General features: G+C 62.8%; 3 protein-coding genes and 1 long non-coding RNA gene across 9 annotated transcripts in view; all 4 read left to right on the forward strand.

Moving 5' to 3' along the window:
- The first annotated feature begins 1,261 nt into the window (after positions 1–1,261).
- LOC113993290 (SLAM family member 9-like) lies at positions 1,262–6,720 on the forward strand. 3 transcript variants are annotated; one of them, XM_039390594.1, is made up of 6 exons: positions 1,265–3,380; positions 4,139–4,432; positions 4,582–4,701; positions 5,283–5,374; positions 5,652–5,768; positions 5,898–6,720. In XM_039390594.1, the coding sequence occupies exons 1-6, from the start codon at positions 2,957–2,959 to the stop codon at positions 5,940–5,942; spliced, it is 1,092 nt and encodes a 363-aa protein (XP_039246528.1). In that variant the 5' UTR covers positions 1,265–2,956; the 3' UTR covers positions 5,943–6,720. The 3 variants fall into 3 exon arrangements, with proteins under 3 accessions (XP_039246530.1, XP_039246528.1, XP_039246529.1); XM_039390595.1 differs by having other exon boundaries at positions 1,272–3,380; positions 5,652–5,785; XM_039390596.1 differs by lacking the exon at positions 5,898–6,720 and having other exon boundaries at positions 1,262–3,380; positions 5,283–5,363; positions 5,652–5,762.
- A 463-nt stretch (positions 6,721–7,183) lies between these two features.
- On the forward strand, positions 7,184–10,952 carry LOC113993289 (SLAM family member 8-like). Its single transcript, XM_039390592.1, has 4 exons — positions 7,184–7,799; positions 9,774–10,100; positions 10,335–10,827; positions 10,923–10,952. The coding sequence occupies exons 1-3, from the start codon at positions 7,730–7,732 to the stop codon at positions 10,820–10,822; spliced, it is 885 nt and encodes a 294-aa protein (XP_039246526.1). The 5' UTR covers positions 7,184–7,729; the 3' UTR covers positions 10,823–10,827; positions 10,923–10,952.
- A 1-nt stretch (position 10,953) lies between these two features.
- On the forward strand, positions 10,954–12,016 carry LOC120325132. 4 transcript variants are annotated; one of them, XR_005567001.1, is made up of 4 exons: positions 10,954–10,991; positions 11,271–11,362; positions 11,639–11,712; positions 11,822–12,016. It is a non-coding gene; the product is annotated as an uncharacterized LOC120325132 (long non-coding RNA). The 4 variants fall into 4 exon arrangements; XR_005567000.1 differs by having other exon boundaries at positions 11,825–12,016; XR_005566999.1 differs by having other exon boundaries at positions 11,639–11,701.
- A 1,327-nt stretch (positions 12,017–13,343) lies between these two features.
- The window catches only part of LOC113984498 (ETS translocation variant 3-like), a 10,608-nt gene continuing 2,371 nt past the window's right edge, over positions 13,344–21,580 (forward strand). The window contains exons 1-4 of the mRNA XM_039390597.1: positions 13,344–13,507; positions 15,945–16,007; positions 18,527–18,764; positions 21,442–21,557. Coding sequence (XP_039246531.1) covers positions 15,962–16,007; positions 18,527–18,764; positions 21,442–21,557 — 400 coding nt within the window. The 5' untranslated portion in view covers positions 13,344–13,507; positions 15,945–15,961. The remainder of the gene's footprint in view (positions 13,508–15,944; positions 16,008–18,526; positions 18,765–21,441; positions 21,558–21,580) is intronic.

A 21,580-nucleotide genomic window follows, 5' to 3' on the forward strand; every position in this document is an offset into this window, starting at 1 on the left:
TGCCAAATATCTGCCCCGGCTCGGTGGGAAAAGCCTGTTTTCCACGCTTTGGAGTTCTCCAGCTGCTTTCTGGGATGGGAATTATTTTATGGCAGAACGCGGGGAGCGGGGAGGGCGAGGAAAAGCGCAATCCAGGCTCGGGGTGAGTAAACCCGAGGTTAAAATCGGCCCCGGAGATCTGTTTTTTTGGGGAGTCTGAGGAAAGCTCGAGTCGGGCTAATCCAGATGCCGAACGCATCGAGCATCAACACATTTATCCTCCTCCCTCCTCTCCCCCCCCTCCCTCCGGATCCTGCAGCGGAGCCGGGGCTGCGGAGCCTCGTGTTCCAAAAAATCTGGGGTAAACAGGATGAGCCGGGAGGATGCCGGGGAGGCGCTTGGCGGAGGCCTGGCACCAACCAGGCTTTTCCCGGCCGTCATTTCCTCCGGCCGCCCCTCCGACAGCGCGGGGGCGGCCGGCGGGGACCCCCCTCCCGGGGCGGAGATGTTGCACGGGAGGGTGGGAAACCTCCCGGGAGGAGGAGGAGGATGAGGAGGGTGCCCCGGGTGAGTCCGGCCGGCGGATGGACGGACACAGGAGCGGCTCCATCCTTGGCAGCGAGGAAATTGGGGGGAGAGAATCTCTCTGAGCTCCTCCGTGAGGAGACTGACGGGATTTTGGAGGCTTCTCCCCCCTCCCAGTTCTATTTTGCTGCTCGGGCTCAGCGTCCTCCCCCCGGGCTCCTGCGGCTTCGCGGGCCCCCCAAAAACTTTGCGTTCTCCCGCTTAAAAGTGTTCGGGAATTCATTCGGGTTTAAGATGGGGTTGGAAGAGCAGGAATCGAGCTTGGGATAAGCGGGATCGGAGCAACGAAAAAGCTCCAGCGCCGCGGGGAAGCGTCTTAGAGAGCGGAGCAAAGATGCGGCTCGTCCTGGGGGGCTGCCGGGGGGGGGGGTTTACATGGAGTAAAAGCCGCGCTGTCTGTGTTTAATCTGCTTTTTAATGTACGGGCTCAGCTGCTTCTGCCTCCTCCGGGGAGGGGAGCAGGGAGACGATCCCGGGAATTCACGACCCGTCCCAGGCAGGATGGAGCCGATGCCGCTCATCCCAACCCGCCTCCCCCGTTCCTGGGCGGCTGCGTGGGACGGGGAGAGGGAGAGGGAGAGAGGGAAGGGAGGGGGGTGTTCTGCGTGGCAGAGGGGCGTGGGGGGATGCGGGGGCCGGGGCCAGCACAGGAGACAGCTTGGAAGTAGGCGGGAGCTGCCAGGAGCGAGGGAGGTGGTGCCGAGCGGCTCCTGGCATTGGGATTTTTGCAGGGAGCTCGGGATGCTGCAAAAAAAAAAAAGAACAAACCCAAAACCACCCGTGATGGAGGCTCGGAACCTGCCCCTCGGGCCCAGCCCGCTGGGATCAGGGAGAAGCTCCATCCCTGAGGGAATCACGCATCCCACGGGTCGGCAGGGGCTCCAGCTCTGCCTGAGCAGCTCTTGGCATCAGGATTTTTTAGCAGAGATGCTGCAAAAAAGCCACAAACCACCCCCGTGGTGGAGGCTCAGAACGTGCCCCTCGGGCTGGAGGAGCTGCCGGGATGAGGGAGAAGCTCCATCCCCGTGGGAATTGCCCTGATCCCACAGGTTGGAAGGGACTTCGTTCCTCCCTGGAGGTGCCAGGAGTGAGGGAGGTGACGCTGAGCGGCTCTTGGCATCGGGATTCTTGGATCAGGGAGCTCAGGATGCTGCCAAATAAAACCAAACCACCCGTGGTGGAGGCTCAGAGCCTGCTCCTCGGGCTGGGATAAGGCAGGAGGGAAAAGGCTCCATCCCTGCGGGAATCACCTTGGTCCCACAGGTCAGCAGGGGCTCCAGCCCTCCTTGGAGCTGCCAGAAGTGAGGGAGCTGATGCCAATCAGCACCTGGCATCAGGATTTTGGCGGAGATGCTGCAAAAAAAACCCCAACAACCCCATGGTGGAGGCTCAGAGCCTGCTCCTTGGGTTGGGACAAGGCAGGAGGGAAAAGGCTCCATCCCTGCGGGAATCACTCATCCCACAGGTCGGCAGGGGCTCCAGCCCTGCCTGGAACTGTCAAGCAGCTCTTGGCATCAGGAGTTTTGCAGACATTCTGCAAAAAAAAAACCATAGTGGAGGCTCAGAGCCTGCTCCTTGGGCTGGGATAAGGCAGGAGGGAAAAGGCTCCATCCCTGCGGGAATCACCTTGATCCCACAGGTCAGCAGGGGCTCCAGCCCTCCTTGGAGCTGCCAGAAGTGAGGGAGCTGATGCCAATCGGCACCTGGCGTCAGGATTTTTGCGGAGATGCTGCAAAAAAATACTCAAACCCCCGTGGTGGAGGCTCAGAACCTGCCCCTCGCGCTGGGATAAGGCAGGAGGGAAAAGGCTCCATCCCTGCGGGAATCACCCATCCCACAGGCTCCCGGGGGCTCCACCCCTGCTGGCCCGGCACCCCCAGCCCACAGGGACCCCCCGGAGCCGCCCCTGCTGCCCCCCCCACCCCCTTAACCCTTGTCGATCTTCCGCAGGGCTCTGGGCGGAGGCGCCGTTTAAGGCGGACAATGAGGTTTTGGAGGTGTTGGCTGGGAATTCCTCCCAGACTCTCTTGGAGCGTTGTTCTGGTGAGAGCCTCGGGGTTCAGATGGTGCCCCCCCCACATCCGAACCTGGCAGATTCCTTCGTATTTTTTAGCTTCCGCTCCCCCGAGCTTGGCATCCCGATGGGGCACCCGCGTCCGAACCTCGTAGACCCGTCACGCTTTTGGGCCTCCAGTCCCCGAGACCGGCATCCCGACGGGGCACCCGCATCCGAACCTTGTAGATCTTTCATAGTTTTGGCTTCCAGCCCCCCCGGCCCGGCGTCTTTCCCTCTCTTTCTGGGGACACACCCCGTCCCCGGCTCGGATAGGGAGCAGCGGAGAGACCAGGCGGCCGCGCCGAGGCGGGAGATGCTGCTCGGCCCCGTCCCCGAATGTCCTCCTGTTCCTGCCTTGTCCCCGCCCTGTCCCCGCGCTGTCCCCAAACACCTCTCGGTGACTTTCTCCTTGTCCCAGAGCTGCTCTTCGGCCAAGCCCGAGCGCAGCCCCAGCAGGTCAACGGCGTCCTGGGGGGGTCGGTGCTGCTCTCCCCGGCTCTGCCCCCCAACAAGACGGTGAAGGAGATCGAGTGGAGCTTCTCCGCCGGCACCGGGGCCATGATCCAGGTGGCGGAGTTCAGCCGCGGCGGGTTCGAGCGCCCCGATCCCAGGGATCGCTTCGGGAAGCGGCTGGAGAGGTACAACGAGACGGCGCTGAGGATCCGGGCCCTGGAGAGGGGCGACAGCGGCGTCTACGGGGCGAGGATTAAACTGCACCCGGCGCTGGTGGAGGATCAAACCTTCAACCTCTCCGTCTACGGTGGGTGATGGAGACGCTGAGGGAAGAAAGCCCCGAGTGTGAGCTCTAAACCCCTTTGCAGGTGGGGGAAGCTGAGCACAGAGCAGCGATGGGGGCGGAGGGTGAATAGTGTGAGCACCGACCCCTTTAGCTGTGGGGAAACTGAGGCACGGGGGGGGCTTTGAGGGTGAACAGAGAGCCCCGAGGGTGAGAAATAATCCCTTTACGGGTGGGGAAACTGAGGCGCTGATGGGATTTGGGGGATAAATAGGGAGCCCCAAGTGCAGGCGCTAAATCCCTTTACGGGTGGGGAAACTGAGGCACGGAACAAGGGTGGGGTTGGAGGGGGAACAGAGAGCCCCGAGGGTGAGAAGTGACCCCTTGGCAGGTTGGAAAACTGAGGCACAGGACAAGGGTGGGATTTGAGGAGGGATATAAAGCCCTGAGCGCAAGCACCGACCCCTTTATAGGTGGGGGAAACTGAGGCACGGAGCCACTGTGGGGTTTCCTTAGGGTTGGTTTGGACACCCACCTTTGCACCCCAGGCCCTGCAGCCCCTCACACTCTGCAAAGGGCCAAATCCTGGCACCCAAAGGGGACAGCAGGGTGGCCAAATCCTGTTCCTCAAGGGGGACAGTGAGGACAGCAGGGTGGTCAAACCCTGTCATCTGAAGGGGACAGTGAGGACAGCAGGGTGGTCAAACCCTGTCACCCAAGGGGGACACCGGGGTGGCCGAATCCCTCCGTCCGGTGCTGATCCAGCCCTTCCTTGGGCACAGAGTCGGTGCCGAGCCCCCGGACCCGCAGCCAGCTCCTGGCCAGCACCTTGGAATGGTGCAACCTGACCCTGCAGTGCCAGGGCTCCGGGAAAGGCGCCGTGAACGTCACCTGGAAGCGCGACAGCCTCACCGGGGACCTGATCCCCGACCGCCACCAGCTGTCCCCGGACGGGACCACCCTGAGGGTCAACCTGCCCCCCACGGCCGCCAACGTCACCTACGCCTGCACCGTCAGCAACCCCGCCGACCAAAAAGTCGCCCTGTTCGACCTGCAAACCATCTGCCAGGGCGGAGGTGAGACCCCTCCCCGGGGGTGAGACCCCTCCCCGGGGGTGAGACCCTCGCCCCGGGGCACCCGCGGGGGGCTGGCGGCGCCCGGGGGGAGCTCGTCCCGGGGGTGGGCACAGCTCAGGGGACAAACGTGTCCCCCCGTGCCCTGCCAGGGGGCCAAACGTCCTTCTCGACGTCGGGGTACATCGTGCTGACCCTCATCCTGCTGGCCGTGAGCCTGGGGGGGGCCTTCTGGTGCTGGAGGATGAACAGCGAGAAGGCGTCGGATCCAGGCAAGGGGAGACCCCCCCACACCCCGCCCATCACCCCCCTTCTCCCCGAGGGGTCTCGGAGGGGCTGGGGGAGCGGGGAAGGGGGCTCGGGGAAACGGGGAAGGGGCTGAAGGAGTAGGGAAGGGGCTGAGGGAGGAGGGAAGGGGCTGGGGGAGCAGGGAAGGGGCTGGGGGAGGAGGGAAGGGGCTGGGGGAGCGGGGAGGGGCTGCGTGGGGCGGAGGGAAGGGGCTTGGGAAGCAGGGAGGGGGCTCGAGGAAATGGGGAAGGGGCTGAAGGAGTAGGGAAGGGGTTGGGGGAGCAGGGAGGGGGCTGGGGGAGCGGGGAGGGGCTGGGGGAGCGGGGAGGGGGCTGAGGGAGTGGGGAGGGGCTGGGGGAGCGGGGAGGGGGCTGGGGAAACGGGGAGGGCCTGGGGGGGGGGAGCTGGGGGAGTGGGGAGGGGCTGGGGGAAGGGGCTGGGGGAGCAGAGAAGGGGCTGGGGGAGCAGAGAGGGGGCTGGGGGAGTGGGGAGGGGCTGGAGAAACGGGGAGAGGCTGGGGGAATGGGGAGGGGCTGTTTCCCTGGAACACTCCGGCTCCCCGCAGCCGCCACCCCCACGGTGGCCGCCGAGGAAAGCCCCTCGGAGCCCCAGTACACCGACATCGTGTGCCGGAGCCCCCCGGAAGGTAATGACCAGGTGAGGCCCCCGGAGGGGCTTGGGGGCCGGGGGAGGGGGGTCCCCACCGTGCTGGGGGGGGGCGGGTCCACATCAAACTGGGGTCACAGCCACAATGAGGGGGGGCCCGGTGGGGTCACTGGGGTCGCAGCCGTGTCCGGGTCACCCCGGGGTCCCGGCAAGGTGGGTGCAAGGTGGGCTCTGCGCCAGGGCACAGCATCCCACGGGGGCTTCCCGGGGCCAGCAGGTCCCTCAGCAGCATCCCCCTTCCCCTCCCTCCCCCAAATTTCTGCCGCAGGGCCCGAGTCACCCCGAGAATAACCAGGAGCAGAGCTCGCCGCAGAAAGCACCGGCGGCCGCCCCCGGCGAGGAGCAGCAGCAGGGCCAGGCAGCGCCAGGGGACACGGCCGAGGAGGTGACATAGACCCTCAGGTGCGGGGCGGGGGGGGGAAGGGGAGCTGCCCCCAAAAACGGGCACCGCCAGCGCCGGGGGGGTCTCCCGTTCGTGGGAGGGGGCTGAGAAAGGCTCTGCTCTGTCCCGCAGGCACCCGCAGGGCCGGAGCGCCGGGATCTCCTGGAAGGGCTGTAAAAGTGCGTCGTGTGCCAAATCCCAACCCAAATCCAGCCCCCCCGTTTCGGCTCCGGGATCGGGAGGCTCCACCGCGGGACTTCAGCCGGACGGACCCCCTTCCCCAACCCCTCACCCCCCCACCCACCCCCTCCTCCGGTTCATCCCCAACCTCCTTCCCCGGTGCCCTCCGAGGCTGTTTGGGGAGCGCGATCCCGGACCGAGGCGGCGGCGGCGGAGCTGGGGGGTCTCTCCGTGGTCCTCCCCCCCTTCCGTGTGCTCTGGGATGCTCCAGGATGGGGGAAAACCCCGGGATTCGCCCCCCGGGACTTGGCCGGGGCGGGGGGGGTGGGGGGACATCGCCGGGAGGGACCACGACGAGCCGCCCCGGGGGGCACGTGGACCCCCAACCTCCAGCTCCCCCCTCCCGGGGTCTCGCAGGGACCCTCCGCGGGGAGATGCCCACGTTGGGGGGGGGGGGGGTCGTGCCCACCCGCTCGGCCGCTGCCAAGGGGACGCGGAGCGGGGGGGGGGGACATGCGGCGGTGCCCTCCCGACCCCACTGGAGCGGCCCTGGGGGGCACCCCCGGGGGGATGCGGAAGGGACCGTCCGTCGCCGGTGCAGAGCCACGGGAAGCGCCCCCTCCCCTCCCCTCCCGTCCCTCCCCTCGCTGTTCCCGCGTAGCCCGCGCACGGAGGGGGGGTCTCACCGCCTGTGTGTCCAGCACCCACTGCCACGGGGACCCCCCGCCCAGACCCCCCCCGGTGTAAAAACAGCAAATAAATGTTGGTGAGGTCACGGGGGGAGCTGGAGGGGCGGGCAGGGGAGGGCAGGGATGGGCAGGGGTGGGCACAGGGACACGTGTGTGTGTGTGTGTGTGTGTGTGTGTGTGCACCCGGGATATGGGGGGCAGGACACCCCGGATATGGGGGACAGGATACCCCAGATATGGGGGACAGGACACCCTGGATATGGGGGACAGGATACCCCAGATATGGGAGACAGGATACCCCAGATATGGGGGGCAGGACACCCCGGATATGGGGGGCAGGACACCCTGAGTATGGGGGACAGGATATCCCGGGTATGGGGGACAGGACACCCCAGTGCAGGGGACAGGACACCCCGGATATGGGGGACAGGACACCCTGGATATGGGAGACAGGACACCCCGGATATGGGGGACAGGACACCCTGGATATGGGGGACAGGACACTCTGGATATGGGGGACAGGACACTCTGGATACTGGATACGGGGGACAGGACACCCCGGATCCGGGGGACACTCGGGATGCAGGGGACAGGAGCATCCTGGGAGTGGCTGATGGGACACCCCAAGCGTGGGGTTCAGGAGCATCCCAGGTGCAGGAGCCCCAGCCGGGACATTCCCAAGCCCACAGGGACCCCCTCCCCTCGATTTCCAGCCAGGCCAACCCCTCGTGCCCCTCAGCCCGTGCCCGCCACGGCAACAAGGACTCCACTTGTGCTGCACTTGTGGCACCAGCTGGTGTTATTTGCCCAGCGCCCGCAGCATCCGGCTCGTCCCTGCTCTTATTGCACCTGATTCCAGGTGGAAAACAAAGGCTGGGCGGCAGCAGCGCCTTGGGAAGCAGCTCCAAACCCTCCCGGGGGCAGCGGGAGGAGGGAGGCAGGGAAGGACAGATCGCCCCGACCCCCGCCGGGCTTTGGGGCTCGGCGTTGTCCCCAGCGGTGTGTCCTGCCCTTCGCCACTCCCCTGCAAGGTGGTTTTCGATTCGCGTTCCCTTTTTCCGAGCGCTCAGAGCTGAGCTGGGCGGCTTTGGAGCGATGGGGACGTCGCCCGGCCCCGCCCGGCCCCGCGTCCCCCGGCTGCTGGTCCTGCTCCTGGGAGTGGCAGGTGGGTCTGGGAGGGTGGGAGAACAGCCGGGCTGGGAGGGGATCCCGGCGTTCCAGCGCTCGTGCCCCCCGTTTTTAGCAACCCCCCCCCCCGGTTTTTGGGAGCGGTGGGAGAGAACTGAGAGTGCGACTTTTTGGGTCCCGGCTGCAAAATGAACGTCGGGGGGAAATCCATGAGGTGTCCGGGGGGGGGAACAGCCTTTCCCTCTGGGAAGGAGCAGGAATGATGCCCCGGGGCACCGGTGGTCCCTCGGGCGGGGGGAGGGGGGGTGGGGTGGTTGCTCAGCCTCCCCTCCTTGATTTCCTGCCGCCAAAAATCCATCCCCGAGAGGTTTTGTGGGGCCTGGTGGGGCCGGACCCCAGTGCCCGGGGCTGGGTCACCCCCGGGGGGGGGCTGTTGGGACCCCTCAGCTTGGCCAACCCGCTGGAAAAAAGAAAAGGGAAATTAATTTCGGCAAGGAGGGACCTCTCCGGGTTTCCCGGGGTGTTTCCTCGAGGAGGAAGAGGGAGGCCGAAGGTTGCCCTGACTGCGGCATCCCCGTCACGTACCTGCTTCCTCGGGGGAGGGGGGGAAGGAATCGCATCCCGCAGCCCTCGGGGGTACCCGGGAAACGCTCCGGGCGCAGGGAGCGGGCAGGGGGCGGGTGTTTAACCCCCCTCACCCCGCCGGGCGCTCCCCGGCCCCTCTCACCCCCTGCGTGGGGGTCCCCGAGCGAGCCCCCCCCTCCTCCCGCACACCCCGGGCAGCGCATCCCGTGAGCCGGGGAGAGGGAGGGGGAGGTGGGCAACGAACCCCCCGAGGCTGCAGCAGCGGGGGCTGCGGTTTCTCAGCCCCCCCCTTTTTTTTCCCCCTCGTCTCGCCTCCGTCTCTGCAAAGCCGAGTGGCTGCGGGGAGAGCGAGAGCGGGGCCGGCGCCGAGCGAGCCGCCCGCGGGCAGGACGGGGCTGCGCTGTGGGAACCGTCTGTCGCTGCCCCCGGGGGAGGCTGCGGGGGGCTCCTGGCGGCTTTCGGGGTCTCGGAGCCCGAGTGGAGCCACTCGGTGCCCCCCAGGGATGGGGAGGGGGGGGAGGCGGCGTAGCTGAGCTGCCCCAGAGCGCTGGGGTGGAGGGTCCCCGTCCCCACCACGGGGGGAGTTTTCGGAAGGTTTAAACCCGAAACCCGCCCCGGTTTCAGCCCCACACGGTGGGGGCGGTTTCCTCTGTCAGGGGGTGACCTGTGCACGTGTAGGGTGACACGGGGACGAGGCATCGTGAGCCCCCAGCATCCCCCCGACCCCGGGGGGGTCCCAGCCCTGAGGGTGGTCCCCGGCTGGTCCCTGACCCATGGGGACATTTCCCGGAGGTTTAACTTTAAACTTGCCCGGTTTGAGCCCCACTTGGGCTTAGACACAGTTGGGAGAACACTCCCTGTCTCGCCCATTTTTTGGGGGGCGACCTGTGCACGTGTAGGGTGACACGGGGGGCGACACGGGGGGACACCGGGACAAGGCACCGCGGGCCCCCAGCAACCCCCGACCCCGGGGACATCCAACCCCACGGTTGGTCCCTGACCCCTGGGGACATTTCCCGGAGGTTTAACTTTAAACCTGCCCGGTTTGAGCCTTAATCGGGGCTTAGAGACGACGGGGACCGTGGCGTCCCTGCTGTGGGGGTGACCCGTGCGTGTGTGGGGGGACGTGGGGGGACACGGGGTGACACCGGGACGAGGCCCCGCGAGCCCCCGGGGTGTTCCCAGCCCCGCGGGTGGTCCCTGCGTGCCGGGAACGCCGCCAGGAGAGGGGATGGGTGTGGGATGCGATGAATCATCCCAGGCGGGCGCCGCGCTCTCGTGACTCAGGCCCCGGTGGGCAGCTGCCCACGGGGTCCCTCGGGAGGGAGGGGGCCGAGGGAAGGGACCGGGGGGGGGGGGGGCTGGGGGTCTCCAGCCTCCAGATTATCCCTGTTCCAGGTCTCCAGATTATCCCTGTCCCCACCAGGTGCTGCGACCCCTCGGACCCGGCAGGTGAACGGTGTCCTGGGGGGGTCCGCGCTGCTCTCCCTGGATCTGCCCCCCGACAAGAAGGTGAAGGCGATCGAGTGGACATTTTTAGGTGTCGGCAGTGTCAAGATCACAGTGGCCGAGTTCGACAGCGGTAAATTCAAGCGCCCCGACCCCCAGGATCGATTCAGGGGCCGGGTGGAGATGAACAAGACGGAGCTGAGGATCGGGACCCTGGAGAGGGGCGACAGCGGCGTCTACGAGGCTCGGATTAAACTGGAGCCAGCGACCGTGGAGACACAACTCTTCACCCTCTCCGTCTACGGTGGGTTTGTTTGCAGAGCAGCGGTTCCTGGAAGCGGCTTTACAACCCCCGGCAGCCGGAGGTGTGAGCGCTGGGAAAGGGGAAGGGAAACCGCTCCGGGTGCCGCGCGCCCGTCACGGGGATTGTCCCGGCTCCGGGACCAGCCGCGACCCCGGCGCTTCCCCTTTCCCTCGCTCTGCCCTTCCACCTCCCCCTCCCCGGGCCGTGGGACAGGTTTGTTTGCGCCTCCGACAGAGCCGGTGCCGGAGCCGCAGATCCAGGGGCAGCGGCTCTCCCTCACCCCCCGGGAGTGCAACCTCACCCTGCGGTGCCAGGCGCCCCCGGGCAGCAATGCCACAGTCACCTGGCAGCTCGGCGGCTCTCTGGGGGTGCCACAGGCACAGCTCTGCGGGGACAACCAGACCCTGTGCCTGGCCCTGCCCGTCGCTGCCTTCAACTCCACCTACACCTGCCTGGCCCGGAATCCCGCCCAGGAGCGGAATGTCTCCCTCCACCTGGACACCCTGTGCCAGCAGCAGGGTAAAAAACCCCTCCTGTGCCCGGATTCGCCCCCCCAGGAGGTGAATTCACCCCCCCTGGCACCCACCACGGCTCGTCCCTGCAGACACGGGGGCCTGTCAGAGGAGACACGTGTGCCTGGTGCTGGGGGCCGTGGGCATTTTGGCCCTGCTTGGCATTGCCTGGATCTGGAGGAGGAGGAGGAGGAGGAGGAAGAAGCCTGAGGGAGGTGGGCACCGCTGGGCTTTGAGCTCAGAGCTGGGATCAACAGAGCTGGGAAAGGGGGAGAGAGCTTCTCCCCTCACTCCTTTTCTTTGTGGAAAGGGTTGTCAGGCACTGGAAGGGAACAGGGACAAGAGGAAACGGCCTCGGGCTGCGCCAGGAGAGGTTCAGGTGGGACACGAGGAGGGATTTGTTCCTGGGAAGGGTGGTCAGGCCTTGGAGGTGTCCAAGGAAGGGCCGGACACTCAGTGCTCTGGGCTGGGGGCGAGGTGGGGACACGGCACAGGGTGGATTTGATGACCTCAGAGGTCTTTTCCAACCTAAATTGGGATTCTGGGATTCTGCCTGCCCTGCCTGGGCCAGGATGGCTCCATGCCCCCCTTCTACATGTCCCAGCTCCCTCCAGCATCCCTGGGATCGCTCCTCTTGCTCTTCTTCTCCTCTCTGTAGGTGCCCTCTCCCCCCTCTCCAGCGAGGATCCCCCACCGGAGCTCTTGTACTCTGAGATCCAGAGGAGAAACTCCCCGGAGCCTCGGGACTGGGTGAGCCTGAGGGGGGGGGATCCGGGGGCAAATCCGGTTCATTCTGAGTCCAACCCCACCTTCCACCCCTTCCCTCCAGCACTGGGGGGTCCCTCTGTGCCCCCAGAGCCCCCCTTTCCTCCTCCCCTGGAAGTGGCTCCGAACTCCTGGGGGGCTTCCCCGGGGAGGGGACACCGAAGGGGACACTTCCCAGGGCCACCAAGTCCCTGGGGGGAGTTGTCCCACCTCGCCCACCCCCCTTCCCACGGGTCTGACCTGTTTTCTGCCCCCGAGCAGCAGGACGGGCCCAGGACCATCTACTGCGAGGTGCAGGTGAAGGTGTGACCTGGAGAGTCCCAGGTGAGTCCCAGGTGAGTCCTGGGTGTGTCCCGGGTGTGTCCCAGCCCCCGAGAGGCTCCGTCCTTGTCCCTCCACCCCCAGAGGGAGATGATCCCGTCCTCACCCTCCTTTTCCCCCCAGCAGGACCCCCGGAGCAGGATGGGACCACCGACCCCCCCGTGTGACACCGGGGCTGATGGACACCCGAGTCCCCCTGAGGTGTCACCTCCTGTCCCCACCCGTGCTCTGGGAGCAGGGCTGGCCTGGGGGGGCTCCCACATCCCCCCCCCCGTGTTTTGGATGCCCCATGACTCCAATAAAGGCGGAGGAAGGCGAGGTGGGGGTGGATTTATGGGGTGGGGGGGGGGTGGACACGTGTGTGGAGGGGACATGGGGTGACACCGAGGGCTGGGCTGGCACCGGGATGGTGGGGACACTCGGGGGGGTTTGGGGGGGCAGCACCCCCAAGGCTGTGCAGAAGAACATCAGGGATGGGGGTCCATCCCCAGCCCCCAGACCCAGCACAGCCAGGTCCCCCCCATAGCCCCAGCCCCAAAGGGCTGGATCCCTGCACAGCTGGATCCCTGCACAGCTGGATCCCCACAGACCAGGATACTCACACAGCTGGATCCCCATAGACCAGGATCCCTGGATCCCCTTAGACCAGGATACTCACACAGCTGGATCCCTGCACAGCTGGATCCCTGCACAGCTGGATCCCCACAGACCAGGATACTCACACAGCTGGATCCCCAGAGATCAGGATCTCTGCACAGCTGGATCCCCAGAGATCAGGATATCTACACAGCTGGATCTCCATATAGCAGGATCCCTGCACAGCTGGATCCCTGTAGACCAGGATACTCACACAGCTGGATCCCCATAGACCAGGATTCCCACATAGCTGGATTCCTGCACAGCTGGATCCTCCACAACTAGATCCCTGCACATTTTGATCCCCTCACACCAGGACCCCTGCACAGCTGGACCCCCTGTGTACCTGGATCCCCCTAAACCAGGATCCCCATAAATCAGAATCCCTGCACAACCAGACCCCCACATTCCTGGATCCCCCTATATCAGGATCCCGTGGACCAGGATCCCCCTATACCAGCACCCCCAGCACAGCTGGATCCCCAAATCCCAGGATCCCAGCACAGAGATATTTTTTGCCGGTGGGAGGATATTTTAAGGGGGGGGGGGAGAGAGATTTTTGGTGGGGCTCGTTTTTGTTTTTTCAGGGAGGGGCGGGCCCGAAATCCGCCGCTCCGGGTGGGAATATTTTTGGGGGGCGTGACGTTTTCTGGGGTGTTATTTGGGGGCGAGTGTGTTTTTGGGGGAGTGTGTCTTTTGGGGGGATGTTTTCTGGTGGGGGGGGATATTTTTTGGGGGCAGTTTTTTTTTTTTTGGGGTGGGGGGTCGGAACCAACCACTCCGAGCCTGGATTATTTTTTTTTTTTGGGGGGGGGGGGTGTAGAGGGGCGGGATGATCCTTCCCGTGGTGTTTTTATTTTTGGACGGTATTATCATTGTTTATTTTTTTGGTTGGGGGGGGGGGGGGGGGGGTCAGTTCCCCACCGGAAGCGGAAGTGGCGCGGGGGCCGCGCGGACCGGAAGCGCGTGGGCGGTGGCGGCGGCGGTTCCGGTTCCGGCGGCGGCGGCGGCGGCGGCGGCGGCTCCGGGGGGAAGGCTCCGGGAACCCGGGAACGGCACCGGGAGCGGCTCCGAGCGCGGCCCACCCCGCACCGGCAACATCCCCGCCCGCCCCCCCCGCCTGCCCCGCAACCCGCCCCCCTCCCCCGTGATCCGCCCGCGCCGCCCCCGCAGGTACGGCCCGGGGGGTTGGTGGGGGGGGCGCCCGGGGGGGTTAACGGGGGGTAACGGGGGGGTGATGTGGGTGGAAGTGGCGGGGGGGGGGCGGTTATGTAGGCGTTTTTGGCGATGGGGCGCGGGGGGGGGGGGGGCAAACCGGGGGGCGAAGAATAAAAACCGGGAATTACGGGGGGGAAGGGGGGGGGGCAACGGGGAGGACCGGGGGGGAGGGGATTGGCGGGTTAAGGGTTGGGGGGTGAACGAGAAGCCCCCCCCCGGGAAGCGGGGGGGGGCGGTGAAAGGCGGGGGCGCGGGAACGGGGCGGTACGGGGGGGGGGGGGGGGGGCTCGTTTCCCCCCCCCCCGACCCATCCCGGCATCCGCCTCCCCCGTTACCGGGGAGGAATAAATAACGCGGAGTTACCGGCAGAGGGGAAAACGGGGACCCCCCCCCCCACGTTACTAGCGAGGAATAAATGAGCCCCCCCCGTTACCGGGGAAGGGGTAAACAGGGACAGTTCCCCCCCCTCCCCGGTTACCGGGAGGGTAAATGAGGCCCCCCTCGGTTACCGGGGGAACATTAAACAGGGACGGCCCCCGGTTATTTTGACTTGAGAGTAAACAGGGACACCCCCCCCCATCCCCCGGTTACCGGAGGGGCTCTCGGGGCTGCGGCAACGACCTGCCCGGTGGTCCCGGAGCGGGGGAGGCCGCGCAGGGTCCCCCGTCCCCGGGGCCGGGGGGGGGTCCCGCGGGGGGGGCTGTGGAAGGTCCCCGGTTCCCGGGTGGATCCCCGTTGGTCCCGGTGCTCCCCATTCTCGGGGGGGGGGTTCCCGGTGCTCCCCGTTCCCGAGGGGGGGTCCCGATGGTTCCCGGGGGGGGTCCCGGGTGGTCCTTGTTGCCGATCCCCGGTGGGTTTCCCGGTCGGGGCGGCTCCCCCCCCCCCTGCCCCGGGGCCCGGGCGGGGCCGGGCGGGGCCGTGCCGGGACAGGCCGGGACAGGCCGGCGGGGCTGTAACGGAGCAGCCCCGGCCCCGCCGCCGCCGCGGCGCCGCGGCCCCTCCCGGCGGCCATTTACGTGCTTTGAACCTCTCCCGGGGCTGGGAAACACGGGGAGGGGGGGGGTGGAACAGCCCCGGGGGGGCTCCGGGGGAGGCGGGGGGGGGGGATCGGCCCCTCTCCAGGGGCTCCGCTCCCTCCCCGGGGGGCTTCGGTGCGTTCCGGGGGGGGCCGCCGGTTCATCTCGGGGAGGGTCGTTTGGGTGGTGGGTGGGTGGTGGGAGGGAATGGACCCTCCCCGGGGGGGGCTCTGGTCACCCCTGGGGGGGCTTTTGTGGCTGCCGGGCTCGGGGGGCTCCGGTTTGTGCCGGGGGGGGTGATGTGGGTGCTGGGACAGGGGGATGGGACCCTCCCCGGGGGGCTCCGGGTCGGCCCCGGGGGGGTCACGGGGGTGCTGGGCAGAGGGAAAGGGACCCTCTGGGGGAGCTCTGGTCCCTCCCAGGGGGGGTCCAGTTCGTACCTGGGGGGTCGTTTGTGTGCTGGAGGGGAATGGACCCTCCTGAAGGCCCGGGGGGGCTCCTTTGGGGACGGTGGGACTCAAGGAGGGGTTGTCTGGGTGCTGGTACTGGGGGGGATCAGACCCTCCTGAGGGGCTCCGGTCCCTTCCAAGGGGGTTCCAGTTCATCCCTGGGGGGGGTCATTTGGGTGCTGGAGGGGGACGGACCCTCCTGAAGGCCCCGGGGGGGCTCCTTTGGGGACGGTGAGACCAGTCCCTCCCAAGGGGGGTGCTGGTACTGGGGGGGGATCAGACCCTCCTGAGGGGCTCCAGTCCCTCCCAGGGGGGCTCCAGTTTTTACCTGGGGGGTCATTTGGGTACTGGACCCTCCTGAAGGCCCTGGGGGGGCTCCTCTGAGGACGGTGGGACCCAAGGGGGGGTTGTCTGGGTGCTGGTACTGGGGGGGATCAGACCCTCCTGAGGGGCTCCAGCCCCTCCCAGGGTATTCCAGCCCCTTCCCAGGGTATTCCAGCCCCTTCTGGGAGGCTCCTCTCCCTCCCAGGGGGCTCCCACAGAGCTGTCACTCCTCGTATCCCCTTTTTTTGGGGGGAGGACCCAGCTCTGGATTCCGGGATCCCTCAGGGATCCCTCACCTCACGGCAGCAGGAATTTCCAGCAGGGGATCAGGAGCCGGGATTTTTCTCCCCTCCCCTTTTTCCCCTCCCTGGGACATCTGGGCGAGCTGGGAGTTGTGTATTTTGGCAGCAGAGCCCGTCTAGTAACAGGAGACAAACTGTGTTGGGCTTGTTTTGTCTGTCTGACGGCCCCGCCGAGCTCCTTCCCGGGGATCCCAGGCAGGACTGGGATTAGATGGGAAAAGGGGACCATCCCTGGGGATGGGCAGGATCCTCTCTCCGGAGAAATCCCTGCGGCTGACGCCGCTTTCCTTGTGTTCCACAGTTGGCAGGAGGGAGAAAATGAAAGCAGGCTGCAGCATTGTGGATAAACCTGAAGGAGGAGGAGGTAAGGAAGTCGAGAGGCTCGAGTTTTCAGCCATTCCCAGCCCTTTTCCCGGGATAAAGGAGCTCGAGGAGGGTTAATTTTGCCTCTCCAGGGCTGAGGCGAGCGAGGGTTGAGATTTCCTCGGTGGGTTGTGAGGGCTGGGATGTGAAAATGCCAATAAACCCCCCCTGGAGATGGATTACCTGGGAAGATTTGGGAATTTCTGAGGGCTGGGATGTGAAAATGCCAATAAACCCCCCCCTGGAGAAGGATAACCTGGAAGGATTTGGGAATTTCTGAGGGCTGGGATGTGAAAATGCCAATAAACCCCCCCTGGAGATGGATTACCTGGGAAGATTTGGGAATTTCTGAGGGCTGGGATGTGAAAATGCCAATAAACCCCCCCCTGGAGATGGATTACCTGGAAGGGTTTGGGAATTTCTGCGGGCGGGATGTGAAATGCCATAACCCCCTGAGATGGATTACCTGGAAAGATTTGGGAATTTCTGAGGGCTGGGATGTGAAAATGCCAATAACCCCCCCTGGAGATGGATTACCTGGAAGGGTTTGGGAATTTCTGAGGGCTGGGATGTGAAAATGCCAATAAACCCCCCCCCTGGAGATGGATTACCTGGAAGGGTTTGGGAATTTCTGAGGGCTGGATCCTGCTCGGGTCTGTTTGGAGTCTTGGGGTGGGATGTGGGTTCTCCTGGATGGGGTTTGGAATTGTGGCCACAAAAAAAACACCCAAAAAAAACCCCCCAAGCAGCCTCGTGCTGGGAGTTGTGCTGGGAAATATCCCGAGGGATCTGGAGCTTGGCAGTCCCTCAGGAATATCCGTTGGCACGGCGGAGTCGGGATCTGGAGCCGCCCTGGAATCCACACGAACTTAAATCCTCAAATCGGGATTTTTTTTGGCCTTATTTCCAATCCTTGGAAGTGCTGAAAGACGGGTTGGATGGGGCTTGGAGCCACCTGGACTGTGGAACTCGAACCATTCCATGATTCCAGGCAAATTTGGTTCATTCCAGCAGGTTTTGGGTTCCTGGCGCTTCCACCCCCCTCAGTTTTCCCATTTTTTGGGTGGTTTTTTTTAGGGATTCTCCAGGAAGAGGGGTCTGAAAGCTGGAGGTGGAGAGCTGGGTCTCTCCTCCTGGGATTAAACATGGGATTAAACCTGAAATCTCTCTCCAGTATCCCTGCAAATCTGTCATCCGGGAGGGAATCTCATCATTCCATGGAAATATCTTAAATATCCGTGGAAATCTTTCATCTGAGGGGGGGGGGGAATCTCATCAATCCATAGAAATCTCTCAGATACCTGTACAAATTTCTCATCTGAGAGGGATCTCATCAATCCATGGAAATAGCTCAGATATCCGTAGGAATCTCTCAAATATCCCTAAAAATTCCTTGTCCAAAAGGGAATCTCATCAATCCATGGAAACATCTCATCAATCCATAGAAATCTCTCAAATATCCATAGAAATCTCTCAAATATCCATAGAAATCTCTCAAATATCCCCACAAATTTCTTATCTGAGAGGGGGGATCACATCAATCCATGGAAACATCTCATCAATCCATGGAAACATCTCATCAATCCATAGAAATCTCTCAAATATCCCTACAGATTTCTTGTCCCAAAGGGGATCTCATCAATCCATGGAAATAGTTCAGCTATCCATGGAAATCTCTCAAATATCCCTACAAATCTCTCACCTGAGAGAGATCTCATCAATCCATGGAAATATCTCCAATATCCGTGGAAATCTCTCAGATATCCCGACAGATTCCTTGTCCAAAAGGGGATCTCATCAATCCATGGAAACATCTCATCAATCCATGGAAATCTCTCATCAATCCATGGAAATCTTTGGAATATCCCTACAAATTTCTCATCTGAGAGGGATCTCATCAATCCATGGAAATAGTTCAGCTATCCATGGAAATCTCTCAAATATCCCTCAAAATTTCTTGTCCAAAAAGGGGATCTCATCAATCCATGGAAACATCTCATCAATCCTTGGAAATAGTTCAGATATCCCTACAACTCTTAAATATCCCAACAAATTCCTTGTCCAAAAGGGGATCTCATCAATCCATGGAAACATCAATCCGTAGAAACCCCTCAAACATCCATAGAAATCTCTCGGATATCCCAACAAATTCCTTGTCCATCGATCCATGGCAACATCTCATCGATCCATGGAAACACCTCATCAATCCATAGAAACCCCTCAAACATCCATAGAAATCTCTCGGATATCCCAACAAATTCCTTGTCCATCGATCCATGGCAACATCTCATCGATCCATACAAATCTCTCACCAATCCATAGAAACCCCTCAAACATCCATAAAAATCTCTCAGATACCCCAACAAATTTCTCATCTGAGAGAGGGGGATCCCCTCAATCCGTGGAAATCCCTCTCAAAACCCTGGAATAGCCGATGGAATTCCAGCCCCCGGAGCGAACCCCGGACGCGTTTTCGCGCCTCTTTGAGCGACACTTTTCCCCCTCTCTCTCCCCCCAAAGGGTATCATTTCCCGGAGTGGGCTTATAAAACCGAGTCCAGCCCTGGCTCCAGGCAGATCCAGCTGTGGCACTTCATCCTGGAGCTGCTCCAGAAGGAGGAATTCCGCCATGTCATCGCCTGGCAGCAGGGAGAGTACGGCGAGTTCGTCATCAAGGACCCCGACGAGGTGGCCCGGCTGTGGGGGAGGAGGAAATGCAAACCCCAGATGAACTACGACAAGCTCAGCAGGGCCCTCAGGTGAGGAGGGGGGAGGGCTGGAAAGGAGCATTCCCAGCTTTTTCCGGGGGGGGAATTTAGGTCGGGTCGTCTGGGCCCGGCCTTGGAAGTGGCCGAGGATGAGGTTGGACGGGGTTCGGAGCAGCCTGGCCTGGTGGGAGGGTCCCTTCCAAAGCATTCCAAGATTCCCTGGGCTGGTTTAGGTGGGATATTGGGGGTAAATCCTTCCCTGGGAGGGTGGTGAGGCCCTGGCACAGGTTATTCCATGGATTCCCCATCCCTGGAAGTGTCCAAAAAGGTCCCTTCCAACCCAGAGCATCCCAGGATCCCTGGGCTGGTTTAGGTGGGATATTGGGCTTTTTGTATACGTCTTCCCTGGGAGGTGGGTGAGTGCTCTGGTCACAGGTTTATTCCATTTGATTTCTCCCATTGTCCCTGGAAGTGTCCAAAAAGGTCCCTTCCAAAGCATTCCAGGATATTCCCTGTGCTGGTTTAGATGGAATATTGGGGGTAAATCCTTCCCTGAGAGGGTCCCTTCCAACCCAGAGCATTCCAGGATATTCCCTGTGCTGGTTTAGATGGAATATTGGGGGTAAATCCTTCCCTGGGAGGGTCCCTTCCAACCCAGAGCATTCCAGGATATTCCCTGGGCTGGTTTAGGTGGGATATTGGGGGTAAATCCTTCCCTGGGAGGGTCCCTTCCAACCCAAACCATTCCAGGATATTCCCTGTGCTGGTTTAGGTGGGATATTGGGGGGAAATCCTTCCCTGGGAAGGTGGTGGCACAGATTATTCCATGGATTCCCCATCCCTGGAAGTGTCCAAAGGCCGGGCTGGACGGGGCTTGGAGCAACCTGGAGTGTGGTCGTGGCCTTGATGACCTTTGAGGTCCCTTCCAACCCAGACCATCCCATAATTCCACGACCAGGGCTGAGCATTCCCCCCTTTGCCCTTCCCAACTCCAAACCCTCCAGCCCTCTCCCCTTCCAGCCCCTTCCACGGGGGTTTTATCCCGGTTTTCTCCGCGCCTTCGGGAATCAGAGCTCGGAGAACCCGCCCGGCCCGGCCCTCGGAGGTGTTTCCACGCTCCAGGAGCGTCCCAGTCCCCGGGAAGTCACGGAATTATCAGTCCCTGGCGTGGACTTGGCTGCCCCACACCCTCTGATACCTCCTGGGTGGAGCTGCCAAAGGCAAACACGGGAGTTTCCTCCGGGAACGGGGAGGGAAAACGGGTGGAAAACGCCCCTGCCTTGGGATCCGTGTCCCCTGGATGCTGTTCCCACAAAAGATCCCCCTATCCCGGCCTGGGGAGACGTGGATTGGAGTGTTGGATGGGGAAGGGATGATCCCTGGAGGTGATTTGGGGGCTGGAGCATCTCTGGTGAGGAGAGACTCATCCAAATATCTCCAATATCCATAAAAACCTCTCAGACGAGAGGGAATCTCATCAGTCCATGGATATATCCCATCAATCCAGACAAATACCTCAGATATCCCTAGAAATACCTCAAATATCCATGAAAACCTCTCAGCTGAGAGGAGATTCTCTCAGTCCATGGATATATCCCATCAATCCAGACAAACGTGTCAAATATCCCTGGAAATATCTCCAATATCCCTAAAAACCTCTCACCTGAGAGGGAATCTGATCAATCCATGGGAATATCTCCGATATCCGTGGAAATGTCTCAGATATCCCTACAAATCTCTCCAATATTTCGGTATCCCAAGAAAAATCTCTCCAATATCCCCTGGAAACCCCTGATCTGAGGGTGGATCCCATCCATCCATCCATGGAAGTATCTCACCTGCCTTGGAGGATCTCCAGGGATCCCTTCCAACCCCCAGTATCCCGGGAAAGGAGGATCCAAGCCCTGGGCAGGGGAGGGATTGATTTTAATCCCAGAAAAGGGGGGATCAGAAGGGGAAGGGACTCGCTCCAAGGCACGAAGCAGCAGGAACCAGCTCTCCCAATCCCTGGGCCGGGAAAATCCCGGGAATGAAAACCAATCCCAGGCCAATCCAGGGGATTTGGGCCCTGGTTTTCCCGGCTCTGGTCGCTCCAGGTGTTGTCCCAGGGACACATTCCCCTCTCTCAGGGAATATCCACCGGGATTTTTCTCCTCCTGGAGACATTTCCATGGCATTTCTCAGCATTCCCAGGGGTGGGAATGGGGAGGGAGTGCCCGGGAATGCCCAGGAGAGCTCCCAGCCCGTGGCACTGGTCCCAGTTTGGACTGGGCCGAGGAGAACATGGGATGTCGTTCCAGCTTTTCCCGTCGGGATCTCGCCCTCTCCCGCCCCTTCCAAGGGACGTAACAACCTCTGAAACGGAATATCCCGGGTTGGAAGGGAATTCCACGTGTTCCAGGGGACGTCATAACCTGGGAAAAAGGGGTTTGGAACCTCCTGCTGAGGAAGGGGCTGGAAAAGGGGGTCGTTGGGAAAATTCCCGGCGGACTGAGGTTTCCCGGTGCTGACAACAGAAATCGTGGAATATCCCGGGTAGGGAGGGTCCCACCGGGGGTCACGGAGCCCCAGCTCCTGACTCTGCATCCCAAAGATCCCCAAAAAGATCCCAAAGGTTCGGGGCAGCTCCAGTTTTCTCCGAGACCTCGGAGGCGGCGCCGGCGGCGCCGCTCCCAAGAAACGGGACCTCGAGCGGCCTCGGATCCATCTCTTCCCAATCCCTTCCCAGATATTACTACAACAAGAGGATCCTCCACAAGACAAAGGGCAAGAGGTTCACCTACAAGTTCAACTTCAACAAGCTGGTGATGCCCAACTACCCCTTCATCAACATCCGGCCCAACGGTGAGTCGGGCGCGCGGGATTCC

Source organism: Pipra filicauda, unplaced genomic scaffold, assembly GCF_003945595.2.
Source record: "Pipra filicauda isolate LSUMZ 115617 unplaced genomic scaffold, ASM394559v2 scaffold845_size90650_pilon, whole genome shotgun sequence".
Taxonomy (NCBI): Eukaryota; Metazoa; Chordata; class Aves; order Passeriformes; family Pipridae; genus Pipra; species Pipra filicauda.